The sequence below is a fragment of the Crinia signifera genome, chromosome 12, assembly GCF_055691185.1.
Source record: "Crinia signifera chromosome 12, ASM5569118v1, whole genome shotgun sequence".
In the NCBI taxonomy this organism is placed as follows: Eukaryota; Metazoa; Chordata; class Amphibia; order Anura; family Myobatrachidae; genus Crinia; species Crinia signifera.
Window position 1 is genome coordinate 69966114 of NC_139228.1, and position 15404 is coordinate 69981517.

General features: G+C 45.6%; 1 protein-coding gene across 1 annotated transcript; it reads right to left on the minus strand.

The window, feature by feature from the left end:
- Positions 1–555: 555 nt before the first annotated feature.
- L2HGDH (L-2-hydroxyglutarate dehydrogenase) lies at positions 556–15001 on the minus strand. Its single transcript, XM_083166207.1, has 10 exons — positions 14856–15001; positions 12670–12785; positions 10605–10756; positions 9314–9445; positions 6762–6924; positions 6537–6571; positions 6092–6259; positions 3514–3671; positions 2137–2268; positions 556–986 (listed from the first exon to the last, which is right to left on the minus strand). The coding sequence occupies exons 1-10, from the start codon at positions 14936–14938 to the stop codon at positions 761–763; spliced, it is 1365 nt and encodes a 454-aa protein (XP_083022333.1). The 5' UTR covers positions 14939–15001; the 3' UTR covers positions 556–760.
- Between the last annotated feature and the right edge of the window lie 403 nt (positions 15002–15404).

A 15404-nucleotide genomic window follows, 5' to 3' on the forward strand; every position in this document is an offset into this window, starting at 1 on the left:
GCTCCGACCTGTCGGAAACCATGTGGATTGGCTGAATAGCTGTGGATCCATGTGCATGTGAAACATGGCCAAATCTGACAATTTAAAAAAAAAAAAGTGTAATACGTCCCGTCTCCCCTGGCCACATACCCACCGCCTCCTTAGTTGCTCAGTCCTGTAGCCGGTCAGGTGAGCAGCAGCGGCCAAATCTGACAGTCGGATTTGGCCGCTAATTGAATAGGGCATGTCGGAATCCATTCCGACAAAAGAATGTCGGAATGGATCAGACATTAATTGAATATACCCCCATGCATGAACTTTAGATCAAACTTTATATAGGAGGAGCATCTAAGACCACAATAGTCTTCCAGGCCTGTGACACGACTCAGATCTGTATTCTTTGAGCTGCTGGTTACACGTTGGCATAGCACCACCTTTTCATACTTGCCTTCCACGCCCTGATGGCTGACCTGAAATGCTCTGTGCTGCTGCTTAAAATCAAATGCTTAGCTTTGCTGCAAGTTTTACCCCCACCCACTTCCGTGACTGTTGTTCTGAATGAGGACAGTACAGAAATAGAGAATTGGCTTTAAATCCAATCACACAATATAAAATATTCTATTCATCCCGGTCAAAATATATGTATAGAGGAAGATTGCTGGAGTTTGGATGGAAACCGTGCACATAATGGTGTCATCCTGACGCAAGATTCTTGAGGGCAGTAGTTTTTTTTACGTGACTTAAACGCCAAAGGTCATTCTTTATCAAGCGAAGATTGAGTTCACAGGTTGGATTCCCCAGGGCTCCGGTCTCGCAGTCCAAACCTTTCTTCTACTTCAGAAGCGATCATCTCTGCTATAGCGAGGGAAGAGGTGGCGGCTGGAGATGGGGCGTTCCGGACATGCAGAATGCGGCTCGCGATGTCCCCAGAGCCTCCGTCAAAGACAAAATCATCCACCAGGTTCCCATCTTTATCCAGTGCCTGTGCTCGGACCCCCGAGGGACCCCTGTGGGGGAAAGATTGGCTTAAGTGAACAAAAGGTACTTATGTAATATCTGGGCTCCCGTTTTTCTTATGAGACTGCGGCCGATCGACACGCTTCGGGCACGGTGGCTCGCTGCGCTCGCCACACTATATAAAATCAACTCCATGCGTAGTTGGATAGTAGGGGTATGAAAAAATGGGGTGCATTTAACATGGGAGTCCAGATAATACATAAGTACCGAACAAAATATTATAGGGGTAGGGGGGTAAATACAGGGGCTCAAATATTGAATTAAAAGCCTCATCTTTATACAAAAGAGAAATAATGAGAGTACAAAGTTTAGAAAGTAAACCATCACCAAATGGTATATGGTCATTACGTCAACCAACGAAGGTCGAAAGGGCTTAGGTCGACACCTGAAATAGGTTGACATGGCTAAGGTTGACAGGGTTGGAAGGCCGACACAAGCATTAGGTCGACATGCATTTTTCTTCTAGCTGACATATGCCGACAATGTAATGTTTGTGTCGACCTAAGCCCTGTCAACCTTCAGTGGTCGACGTAATGCATGTCGACCTTAATGCAGTGACCCATACCCCACCAGATGCAGTCCACCATGATTACAGGATGACATCTAAAATTAAGGGGGGATTCAGACCTGATCCTTAGTGTCCAAATTCGTCCCCGCCCCGCTGTTAGGGGCTTGCGCACGCGCGAATATGCGCAAACTCCAGGAGCGAATACTCGCCGGTCCATTCGATCCGGGAAGGGAGGGCCAGGGGTAAGACCAGCGTTTCAAGGATGTGCCCACAAAAACAGTGGGTGCGCCCATGAAAACGATGGGCGTTCCCCCGCGAACGCAGGCATTTTGGCGAGCGACCATCGAATGAGCCGTTCTGAATCAGGCCCATCGTTGGTTCTGCAGTAACTTTAGTGTAAACGTAACTGGAGTTTTTGAGAGCCTGGTCGTCCATACACAGTGTTTTCATTTAATGCACAGCGCCCTCTTGTGTCACTATGTGGTATAGCTACTGGCAAGAACAGAAACCATCTGCGACATTTGCATATTTTTGCACAGGATCTTTCCATAGGAAGACGCAGTCGCAATACGATAAGCATACAACCCTGAATCAGGCCCTTGGTGCCTTCCCTCTGTAAGTATAGGCCTCACCTGTGAATATCGCTAAGAGAAAGCTCTGGGATGAATTTCTGCAGTTCCTTCAGCTGCGCCCGTAGGAAACATGCCCGGTATAATTCTCCCACGCCATACGCCAGATTCTTCAGCACCAGTTTACGGAGGCCGCTAGAATAGAAGAAGAAGAGAGTGGGAATAAAACAGACTCATCGCACGATAACATCTGCGGGTGCTCCACATTACTACAGACTGATCACTGAAACCCAATTCTGGCTGATGACAGAACACTTGGATGGCTTCATTCTGCTTTATTAGTTTACAAATTCTGAACTACATAAATGTGCAGGATGTTGTTAAGCAGCATTAAGTATACCTGGATAATATAAAAATATTCCGAAATACGGAATAATCTATGTAACTTGAAGGAACCCATGTCCCTTTGGGTGCCGGACGGGATCCCGACAGGCATTCACCCGACGTTGGGATCCCGACTGTCAACCGACAGCCATCGGCTATTTTCCCTCGTGGGGTTCCACGACCCCCATAGAGGGAGAATAGAATAGGTGGCGAGCCACCGTGCCTGCAGCGTGGCGAGCCCACAAGGGGCATTGTTGCGCTTGCCCTGCTGTCTGGGTCTGGCCAGTCGGGATCCCGATGTCGGGATAATGACTGTCAGGATCCCGACTGTCGGACCCCTATATCACACCTGTCCCTTTATGCATTTATGTTGTATAAACACATGCAATACTCAAATATATTTCATTTGTGTATGATACAAGGTGTCAAAACATCAAACAAAGTTTGTGTACTATCTCAGGTACTGATTTTGAATGCCAAGCAATGATTTTCTTGCACATATTTAGTGCCAGTTACAGATCACGTCCCCAGCAGTTGCCAGTTACAGATCACGTCCCCAGCAGTGGCCAGTTACAGATCACGTCCCCAGCAGTGGCCAGTTACAGATCACGTCCCCAGCAGTGGCCAGTTACAGATCACGTCCCCAGCAGTGGCCAGTTACAGATCACTTCCCCAGTAGTAAAATAAAACAATATTATTCTTAATTATTAAATAGCTGCCTTCTCAGCAACTAATTATTTAGGTAATCTCAGTAAGAGAGGAGAGTAAATGATGACGGGTGATACGGTTTATGTCAAGGATCAGCAATTGCTCAAGAGAAGAAACTCTGAAAGGTACGCAAATACGGTCATAATGGGGTAGATGTAATTAGCCTGGTGAAGTGATAAAGTGTAAGCTGGTAATGAAGAAGCCAATCAGCTCCTGTCAATTTATGAAAAATGACAGTTAGGGGCTGAATGGCTGCTGCGTTACCACTTTATCACTTCACCAGGCTTAATAAATCTGCTCCAACGTCATTTATAGCAGTGTAGAGAATCCAATAATGTAACACTTTACCTGTACGTAACAGATTCACCAAAGTCCCTGCTGTTGAAATCCCACAGTCTGTAGCCCTCTCTTTTAAAAGCCAATACTGCATTCGGGCCAAGCCAAACACTGCCATCCATCCGGGGAGTGAAATGGACTCCGAGAAAGGGAAAGCGAGGGTCTGGAACCTACAGCCCAATATGGAGAAAAGAGTAAATCTCACATACATAAGCAGATACACGCAGGGGTAGTTGTTGCAGCTGGTAAAATATGTTGGAGAATTACAGCTCAGATGCATTCTTTGGAGGAAAAATGACTAAAATCGAATAGTCGTAACTAATCCATCTGTCATACGGTCGTGAGGATTTAATATCATCCGAATGTGGGTCACCCATATTCGGGTGAATACGAATGCATACAACAATGATAGAACTATTCTATTGAATTTAGTATCACTCGAACTGGTGAATTCACCGGTAAATAGGAATGATCAGTAGAACAGTTTTTCTGCGGTGAGTTTTGAAGTCTGCACAGATCGGTCAGATTTCTTCTGGCTGTGGCATTACCCTGCTGGCTGTTTGACAACAAGCACCAGGCCCATTTTGTCCCTGTATTTTGGGAACCTAGAACAGCCCATGAGCTGGTTTTAGAAATACGGGGGAACCCCAATCTTTCTTTCTAAAACCAGGACCGGTTCAATGAGCCCGGGGCTGGTTATAGCCGTGGGGGAAGGGGGCATGACAGTTTTTCATTTATTTATTTTTCGCGCACAACAGATCCGTGCAATGGTGCCGCATCGTATGTATTCAATACAAATCCTAACGCCTACGGCATCGGAAAATACGAATAAGGCGAATACAACAGCTTTGTAACTTTGTCGACTTCTTTTTTGGATCGTATATGGCCAATCCCGTACAGGATCGGTCATATACGGCTGGCTTAGTAAAGTTCCCTCTTAGAATAAGCTCTAACTAGGACTTTTTTTTAAGGAAGGTCCACCAATGGAGCAGTATAGCAATATCTGGCCATAGTAGGCTTCGAAGTCTTCTAGAAGTGATGGTCCGCAGAAGTCACCAGATTATAGAGTGCCCTGAAACCTCCCAGAAAAGAACAGGCAAATACATTTAATGTACCACCATGCCATCTGGACAATTCGAGGCTAAATGAAACCTGGCAACCGGCACAGCAACAAAATCCAGCTACTGTATGGGGAACTCACCAGACCAGGGGGATGGAGTCACCTCTAGATCAGAGGTGGTCACTGGTTTTCCATCTTCCTCTTCGACTCAAGACTAGTATAGACTAACAGACTAATATAGACTAATTTTTTTGGTACTTGTGTATTATCTGGGCGCCCGATATTTTCATTGGGTTGGAAAAATCGTGTCCATCGCATCGCATGCGATTTGGTTGCATGCGATGGACGCGATTTTTCCATAGGAATCAATGTTACATGGTCCCAAATGGTCCCTGAGACCATTAGGGTCAATGTGAAATGCCTCCCAGGCCTCCCCATTGTTTGTATGCCCCCTCATTGTTAACGCCACCCCACCATCAACGCCAACCCGAAGCATGGAGAGCGCAGAGAGCCCGCGAGGGGCGGCAGTACGCGTCCTCCGACCTTTTCATACCCCCACTATCCACGTCGGCGTGGAGTTGATTTTATATAGTGTGGCGAGCGCAGCGCGTCAACGAGCCCGAAGCGTGGCGAGCGCAGCGAGCCCCACGTGGGGACGCGCATTACTTCACTGGTATTACGCGTCCGCTCGCCACACTATATAAAATCAACTCCATGCCGACGTGGATAGTGGGGGTATGAAAAGGTCAGAGGACGCGTACCGCCGCCCCTCGCGGGCTCGCCGCGCATCGGGTTGGCGTTGATGGTGGGGTGGCGTTAACAATGAGGGGGCATTTCACATTGACCCTAATGGTCTCAGGGACCATTTAACATTGATTCCTATGGAAAAATCGCGTCAATCGCATCGCATGCCTTAAGTTAAGGCATGCAATTAACAATATCGGGCGCCCAGATAATACACAAGTACCATTTTTTTTATTATTAGTTACTAATCAGATATATTATTTTATATTAAATGCATGCTATAATCAGTATATGAATGAGAAAAATAAGTGGCCACCTAAATTATATACGAGCAATAGCTTATAAAACTTTTTATTGATTTAAATTGTGAAATATCTTTATTGTACTTTGATACTTTTTATAATCCATTAAAAACAATAATTGATTTAAACTGTGTTGAGGCAGTGATTCTGCCATATTGCACTTCATGAAACATTAGCGCAGATATTGGGATTTTTCTTTTGTTGTCTTGTAGAAGGTGCCCTACACTTGTGCAGGTTAAAACCTTCAAATTAGGTGTGATTACACAGTCACACCACCCCATCTGCAGCTGAACGAGTATCAGTGTTTTATTATTATTATTTTTTATTTATAATTTTCCATATTTATATTTTTATTCACAATTCTTTGTTCAGAGAATTCAAATTGACACATATACCTATAAATTTATACAGCGCCTAAAATCGGAGGGCAACCTCAAGAAAATACACAATAAATAGCAATGCAGAGGCTGAAGGAAATACCTACTGGGTAAATGTTCCCTTTGACAAGATAACATTTCTCTGGTTTCAGCACCAAGTAATCCCCACGGAACGGAACGATGCGCGGTTCTGGGCTACATCCGCTGACCTGGGACAATCGGTCGGAGAAAAGCCCGGCACACGTCAGCACGTACTTACAATACACTTCTTCTCCCTGTAATATAGATATAATGTAACACGTATGTGACAACGCTCTTCTAGCTGTTAGATGCATCAGGACCCGGGTGGGGAGAACCTAAGGATATTCCAAGAGTTATGGCAGAGATCTACCAAAGGCACCAATATCGCTGCACATGGTCACGGAATACTACCCAAAAGCGGTTGTTTCTATGACAAAGTGTAGGGTAACGGAGGGGGATTGGCTGCCAGGAAAGTCCCACAGGACTGAGTGGGGACCATCGCTGGTAGGTGTTAGCAGAATAATACATTACCTTTGTGTTTCGGAGTACAACGGGATGCTCCAAGCCTAGGGAGAAATGAACAAACTGGTGCTTAATACATCATTCACAAACACAGGAGAAATTAAACAGTACAGCTTTAGAACAACATAAAACATAAAAACCTTTTTAAACAGCAGCAGTTTTTAATTTATCAAACAAATATGTTGCTGATTATTAATATGCCAGTTAAAAAAGATGGGGGTTATGGTAACTCACCCTGCGCTGACCCAGCCGGGCTCTCGTTCACCATTTTTATATCGGATACTTCAAAGCCTGTGATGACACTACCTCCGGCATCCTGGAAATCATCTGTGTAGGACTGAGCTACTTGTTTGTAATTAACAATCCCTGTGTATGGAGAGTCCAGGGCCATCACACCCTGCAATGCAAAGACAGAGGTAAAAGGTGGGCCCTCTGGTGGTATTACTGATGCACCATATTATTCCATGGTAGGATAAGGCCACCACCATTAGACCACCCTCCCGTTATTCCACGGTAAGATAAGGCCAGCACCGTTAGACTACCCTCCTGTTATTCCATGGTAGGATAAGGCCACCACCATTAGACGACCCTCCCGCTATTCCATGGTAGGATAAGGCCACCACCATTAGACCGCCCTCCCGCTATTCCATGGTAAGGTAAGGCCAGCACCGTTAGACTACCCTCTTGTTATTCCATGGTAGGATAAGGCAACCACGATTAGACCACTCTCCCGCTATTCCATGGTAGGATAAGGCCACCACCATTAGACCGCCCTCCCGCTATTCCATGGTAAGGTAAGGCCTGCACCCTTAGACCGCCCTCCCGTTATTCCACAGTAAGGTAAGGCCAGCACCGTTAGACCACCCTCCTGTTATTCCATGGTAGGATATGACCACCCTCCTGTTATTCCATGGTAGGATATCAGCACCATTTGACCACCCTCCTGTTATTCCATGGCAGGATAAGGCCAGCACCATAAGACCACCCTCCCCTTATTCCATGGTAGGAGAAGGCCAGCAATGTTAAACCACCCTCCTGTTATTCCATGGTAGGATATGACCAGCATTGTTAGACCCCCCTCCTACTATTCCATGGTAGGATATGGGCAGCACCCTTAGACCACCCTCCTGTTATTCCATGGTAGGATATGGCCAGCACCATTAGACAACCCTCCTGTTATTCCATGGTAGGATATTAGTACCCTCCTGTTATTTCATGGTAGGATAAGGCCAGCACAGTTAGACCACCCTAAGATCAGCACCATTAGACCACCCTCCTGTTATTTCATGGTAGGATAAGGCCAGCACTGTTAGACCACCATCCTGTTATTCCATGGAAGGATATGTCCAGCACTGTTAGACCACCCTCCTGTAATTCCATGGCAGGATATGGCCAGCACAGTTACACCACCCTCCCGTTATTCCATGGTAGGATAAGGCCAGCACCGTTAGACCACCCTCCTGTTATTCCATGGTAGGATATGGCCAACACTGTTAGACCACCCTCATGTTATTCCATGGTAGGATAAGGCCATCACAGTTAGACCACCCTCCCGTTATTCCATGATAGGATAATGCTAGAACCGTTAGACCACCCTCCTGCTATTCCATGGTAGGATAAGGCAATCACCATTAGACCACCCTCCTGTTATTCCATGGAAGGATATGTCCAGCACTTTTAGACCACCCTCCTGTTATTCCATGGTAGGATAATGCTAGAACCGTTAGACCACCCTCCTGCTATTCCATGGAAGGATATGTCCAGCACCGTTAGACCACCCTCCTGCTATTCCATGGTAGGATAAGGCAACCACCATTAGACCACCCTCCTGTTATTCCATGGAAGGATATGTCCAGCACTTTTAGACCACCCTCCTGTTATTCCATGGTAGGATAATGCTAGAACCGTTAGACCACCCTCCTGCTATTCCATGGTAGGATAAGGCAATCACCATTAGACCACCCTCCCGTTATTACATGGAAGGATATGTCCAGCACTTTTAGACCACCCTCCTGTTATTCCATGGTAGGATAATGCTAGAACCGTTAGACCACCCTCCTGCTATTCCATGGTAGGATAAGGCCATCACAGTTAGACCACCCTCCCGTTATTCCATGATAGGATAATGCTAGAACCGTTAGACCACCCTCCTGCTATTCCATGGTAGGATAAGGCAATCACCATTAGACCACCCTCCTGTTATTCCATGGAAGGATATGTCCAGCACCGTTAGACCACCCTCCTGCTATTCCATGGTAGGATAAGGCAACCACCATTAGACCACCCTCCTGTTATTCCATGGAAGGATATGTCCAGCACTTTTAGACCACCCTCCTGTTATTCAATGGTAGGATATGGCCAACAGTGTTAGACCACCCGCCTGTAATTCCATGCAAATCGCATCAAACGAGTTGCACTTGCGTCAAGTCACAGCCACAACCAGCATGACTACATCTGTATGCTAATATAAGGCACCAGGCTGAACCGTCCCAAAAGCAAGGTATTGCTCATAGTGGACATCCGTTTTTTTTTATTCTCAGAGTAAAGGCTTTTAGCAAACTTATGACGTTGCATTTGCCTCCAGCCTGCACGCTCAGTCACTTCCAACCTATCTAAATCCAGCAATGGCCTGATGACATCAGACCACGTGCTTAATGAGCTCACACATGTCAGTAGATCCCCCAATCACATGCTGTTGCTTTTAACTCATGAACAAGGCTGCTAGTGCTGGCATCCTCTTTGTAAGATAGGTGAAGTTCTACAACAGTATATATGTGTACGCTCACCCTGCAGTAGGGCTCCTTCTCCCGGATTTCCTTGGCACTGATGAGGCGCAGCCCGGGCACACTGTTCTGCTGCCCTCTCTCGTATAAAGCTTGGAGTCTTGGTATCTCCTGGTGTTGTACAGCTACTATCAGCTGGAGAAAACATAGTGTCATCAAGGTGGAATCTCACTCCTACACCACCACAATCATAGAGCATTACAATCAAATGATGGCAAGGTCTTATTTAAAATCAATGTATCTAAGTCACAACATAATAATAGAACAGTATCAAGTGAACTTAGAGGGAAAATACATCATTCTGGTAAGAAACACCTATCCAATGGCTGCCGCCCCTTTTCCCATCAGATCGCCTCCAAGATTTTGCTTGTACCGCTTCTCACCACCAGAATGCTCTCCCTCCCCCAATCGCAATCTCCAAACGCACGCCTTTATTCGAACATTCCAGCTCTCATCCTACCCCACCTCTCAGTGCTCCCCCTATCTGCCCCTCTCCTCTGTGTCACCTCTGTAGGTCTTCCACTTATACCCCTTTCACACCAGCCTAAATTCCCAGGCGAGTAGCGCTGGTGTGAAAGGTTCCCGAGCCAAAATCCCGGGACCAATGTCCCAGGATTTCAACCTTGCTAGCTAGCAGTGTTGCTTCCGGGACCAGCCCGGGATACAGGCCGGTGTGAAAGGTAATTACCCGGTTTCCTGGCTTTCTTGTATGGCCGTGGTGCCTCGCCGTTGATGGAAGTGAACCTGCAGCTGCTGTGCTCGAGCTGCTGGCCCGTCCCCGCCTTCCTGCTTGTCCTTATTGTCCTGTGACTTGTTATCAGCTTGGAGCTGGGGGGACTGCTGGGGACGGAGTTGCCATGTGCCCCCTCCCGTCCATTGTTAGGGGGACTGATGGGGACACAGAGCTGCCGGGTTCCCCCTCACACCAGAAAATGCAGGGACTAGGCTGGTGTGAGAGGGGCCAACCTGGGAATGTCCCTGCATGATCCAGGGACCGTATTCCTGAGTAAGTCCCTGCATTTTCTGGTGTGAAAGGGGTATTAGTCTCTAGACTGTAAGCTCTCACGGGCAAGACCCTCTTCTCTCACGTACTTCTCATCTGTCCCCATTAGAACCAAATCTTTATAAGTTCAACTTGCAACACTACCGCTGTGTATATAGCTTGTATCTCATGTTCTGAAATGTATTGTACTGTAATTCTTGCACCGTGTATGCTCACGCACGCTGTAAGGTGCTGTGGAACCGTTGTGGTCCCATATAAATAACAGAGGATAAGAATATTACTGCTCGGTACCTTCCCGCATTGCTTGTAGGGAATTCTCTTGCGGTCGCAGTAGTCATACAGAAGAGCAGACCCTCGCACACACAGTCTGGCTTTCAGAGACCCCGGAGTGTAATAGATTCCGCTGTGAATCACACCACTGTTATGCCCACTTTGGTGGAAAGCTGATAAAACACAAGAGAAATGATCTTTGCACATGTGCTTCAATAACGGGACACTGGCATTGTACATTTAATGCAAATATGAATAAAAAAAATATATATACAGTATTTAGAAAGCAGCCTGGGGGGGATAAAAAGCTATTTTGACTTTAATACTAAATGATGCAATTTATCACAAGTAAATTATTTGGGAGTTCATAGGAAGCCATTGTAACCTGTTTCTGCTTCGATCTGCCATGATCATAAGGAAAGCATGCTGCTCAATGACCCCCTCCCATCCCCCCTCCCTTCCAGCCATCAACATCAAATCGATATTGACGGCTGCCAAGTCGACCTGTGTGTAGACACCATTAGATGCATTCATCAAATCAGATGTGGCCTGTGGCCGTTACAATCGGCTTTGCACCAGAGATTCAGTGACCAAAACTTCTCTCTAGAGGTGCATTTACAGCGGTCATCTTTGGAACAATTCATCTTAACATGCCCTTACCGTACCTTGGCCTCCAACACCCTACCCAGCCCTATTGGCGTACAATGGCATCAGGGCATCTAGCCAGTAGAAAGAGATGAACACTTCAAAAAGACAGGCATGCGCAAGGGCAGTACGGATGGTGTAACGGTTAGCATTACTGCCTCACAGCGCTGAGGTCACGGGTTCAATACCCACCATGGCCCTAACTGTGTGGAGTTTGTATATTCTCCCCATGCGTTTACTCCGGGTACTCCAGTTTCCTCCCACAATCCAAAAATATACTGGTAGGCCAATTGGCTTCCAACAAAAAATTAGCCCTAGAATGTCTGTGTGTGCATGTATAAGTGGTAGGGAATATAGATTGCAAGCTCCATTGGGCAGGGACTGATGTGAATGTTCTAATATTCTCTGTACAGCGCTGCATAATATGTATGCGCTATATATTAAACTGTAAATAAATAAAGGGGGGAACAAAGGGGAAAAAAAAAAGTTGTGTTCATGGGAAAGATATATTTAGCTTCTCTGCCCACACACATTACTCAGGAAAAACTAAAGCAGATATTGATTTTGTAAGCATGAGGTGTATACTTGACCTTAAAAATCAATGGGAATTCAATAAGATGTTATACAGGTTGAGTATCCATTATCCAAACTGCTCGGGGCAGTGTTGGGGAATATTTTGAGGAAGAGACCCATGTGTGAGAGCAAAATGCATTAATGTTGTACAAACACATGAAATACCCACAAATATATTTTATTTGAGTATGAAACAATGTTTGAAAACATGAAGCAAGTTTGTGTACTATCTTAGGTACGGAATGTGAATGCCAATCAATCCTTTTCCTGCACATATTTAGTGCCAGTTACATGTCACGTCCCCAGTAGTGGCCAGTTACATGTCACGTCCCCAGTAGTGGGCAGTTACATGTCACGTCCCCCGTAGTGGCCAGTTACATGTCACGTCCCCAGTAGTGGCCAGTTACAGGTCACGTTGCCAGTAGTGGCCAGTTACAGATCATGTCGCCAGTAGTGGCCAGTTACAGATCCTGTCCCCAGTAGTGGCCAGTTCCAGACGTCCCCAGTAGTGGCCAGTTACAGATCACGTCGCCAGTAGTGGCCAGTTACAGATCATGTCACCAGTAGTGGCCAGTTACAGATCCTGTCCCCAGTAGTGGCCAGTTCCAGACGTCCCCAGTAGTGCTTTTAGCAGAAAAAAATAAAAGATACATTGCAGAAACTATGGTTTTCAGAATAATTTGGATAACCGATATCCAGACACTTAATCTGTATAAGGCGGCTTCTGACTTTTCCACTCTTCTTCTATCTTATAGAAATTTGTATCCTTACTTTGTGTTGTCTTCAGTGCATGTGACCCAATTGGTCCAATGAGCAGTTTGCCTCGATCATATTTTGTTATTACATTGCTGCTCCCGATAAATCTTACCAATTTCATTTTCCTTTTCCAATATGGCAAAGCGCAAGGCTGGGTGGCGAAGTATGAGCTGCCGGGCAGATGCCAGTCCTACAAGCCCGCCTCCGACAATGAGCACGTCGTACGTGCTGACAAAAAAAAAAAAATATTGGTAAAGGAAACAATTTCTAATAAAACACCAGCAGGTAATTCAGTCTATTCCTATTGTGCTCCTCACAAGTCTCTCATCCACACTCATTACTTGCTCCCATTCCCAATTACAGGACTTTCTTCAGGCTACGTCCACCAGCTCAATAAGCTCCAGTCTCCAATTCTTTAAGCGTTCCCTGAAAACTCACCTCTTCAGGCAGCTTATCGTATTCCAGAACTGCCCACATAACCGTCAAACTTCTCCTATCCAATCACATCCCCACTGTATAGTACACACATATCCACTCTCTTTCTTTTTCACACTTTTCATCCTCCTGACCCCTGGCCAAACTGTTGGGTTACCGCATCATACAGCACACCAGGAACCAAGGAGAGATAACACCTATCCTTGTGAATCAATGTATATTACCCTATCGATGTTATGCTTGTGAGCAGGGCCCTCCTACCTTTCTAACAGTTTGTACATACCCAGTTTGTTGTATCACTGTTTCCAATTGCAAAGCCTAACAGAATTTCCTGCGCTATAAAAATAAATAAATAATGCCAGGAGAACATATCCTGCCCAAATTCATACTGACAACTGTAAAAGAGGCGTTCAGTATATCAACATTCAGAAAGTGACAGCAGGATCCAGACAGTCACAATACCGACACATCCTGGATGGAAATACTGGAGTTAGGGGTTAGGCAGTACGGTTCGAGAGGAGGAGGTAAAGGGTAGGTTGCATAAGAGGGCGAGGTTTGGGATAGGCTGCAAGAGAGGGGAAGGCTTGGGATAGCAAAAGGTCGACATGAAAATTGTTGACACAGGAACATTTGGGAGGCTATGTCGGCAGATTTTAGCATAGACACAAAAAAAAGGGGAAAACCATACGTCAACATTTTCCTGTGTCGATCTTTTGCTTCTGTAGACCTTTTGTCAATGTCGACCAATAGTGGTCAACCTAATGATACACACCCATTACAGTACCTCTACAAGTCTCTAATCCACACAGCACAATAGAATTATTTCATTAATTACTTTTCAAATATCTAACTTGTACTTAAATAAGGAGTAAAGGCCAAAATCCACCTTTTCTGCATCGTGATTGTACTTAAGAATATCAAAGGTCACCAACATTCTTGGCAACATGTAATATGAAATCCGCGGTTTTCGGAATATTTCGGTTTTTGGAATATACGGATAAAGGCCCATACACACTAGACAATTTTCAGCTGAAAATCGCTCGTTTTGGCCGTTTTGAGCGATTTTCAGTCGAAAAATCGCCGCATGTGTATAGGCCGCCGATGGCAGACTTGCTAGCAAAGTCCCCCGTCGGCTGGTTTTACCAGAATAAGGGAGACTCAACCTTTATCTATAAAAAATATATATTTATAATTATTTCCAGTATCCTTTAGAAGCCAGTTTTGTGCTGATAATAGAATTGTAAAGACATTAAAGGCGGATTGTACATATATTTAGATGTATTTTAATAAAACAAGTTTGACGTGCATTAGGTTGACATGGTCAAAAAGTCAATACAAGCAATAGGTCAACAAGAAAAGGTTGACGGTCGACATGAGTTTTTCCATGTGTAAATATAGACTTTTTTTCCATGCAGACCCCAGCGAGGCACCGTGCCTTAAGGCAGGCAAAACGATGCACTTATACGGTGTTTAGGTCGACATACACACCAAGCAAAAATTAAAAACTCATGTTGACCTTTTCCCATGTCAACCTTTTGACCATGTCAAACACTGTCATGTGTCGACCTCTTGACTTTTGACCAATAGTGGTCGAACCAAATACTATCGACCCTGCTATGACTCATACCCCTTTATTTACATACACTTAGGAAGCTCTAACACTGGTGAGGAGGAAACCAGCAAAAGGGAGCAGACACTGGTATAATGCCAATGTAGGAAGGGGTGGAATAAAGCCTCTGCTCCTGTTACTGAAATATAAGTCCCAGCTATCCCTGAAGCCCAACCAGCCGTGCTGAGGCTTGTAGTTACACAGCAGCCGGACAGTGAGGGATGTGTATTTGCCATCACACAGAGCATCATTACCTGTGGCTCCGGCCGTGAAGCCTGGAACACCCCCGGCCCAAGGTTAGGAACCGGGCGGTCCCCGCACAGCACAGCCCGTACATTGCTCACTGTCCCCTGGACACCCCGGCCTCACAGAGTGGACAAGTGCCAGCCAATCACTGAAACACTCCCCAGCTTAGCCAATCAACCATACAATGCAATGTACTTAAGCCAATAAGAAGTGAGCACTCATACGCACACAACCAATGGGGTGGATCCAGGAAAAAGGGCAGTATCTGACGTCATTCTGCTAAAGGTGTGAGGGCAGTGGGTTTGGCGACCTGCAATGACTTAGAGATTTAGGTTTCTCTTGCAGAAATAATCTATTGTTTTTCGATATGGGCACAATGACATCGATGTTATCTAGAACTTATTTGTGGACATCGATTTATGCCGCATAGAATGTCATGACTCATAATCATTAAATGCTGGATAATACCCTCTGTGGCTGTCAAGCACGGTCTGTCACACATCATAGTGCAGCCTGTCTGAGCCTGAGGTGGATGCATAGTACTAAAAGTGAAAAGG

Coding starts and splice junctions, on each gene's coding strand:
- L2HGDH (XM_083166207.1), bottom strand. CDS start 14,938: ATGTACGGGCTGTGCTGTGCGGGGACCGCCCGGTTCCTAACCTTGGGC. Junction 9,446..10,604: donor CCTACAAGCAATGCGGGAAG/GTACCGAGCAGT, acceptor TGTTTTCTCCAG/CTGATAGTAGCTGTACAACA. Junction 6,925..9,313: donor AGAAGGAGCCCTACTGCAGG/GTGAGCGTACAC, acceptor TTTGCATTGCAG/GGTGTGATGGCCCTGGACTC.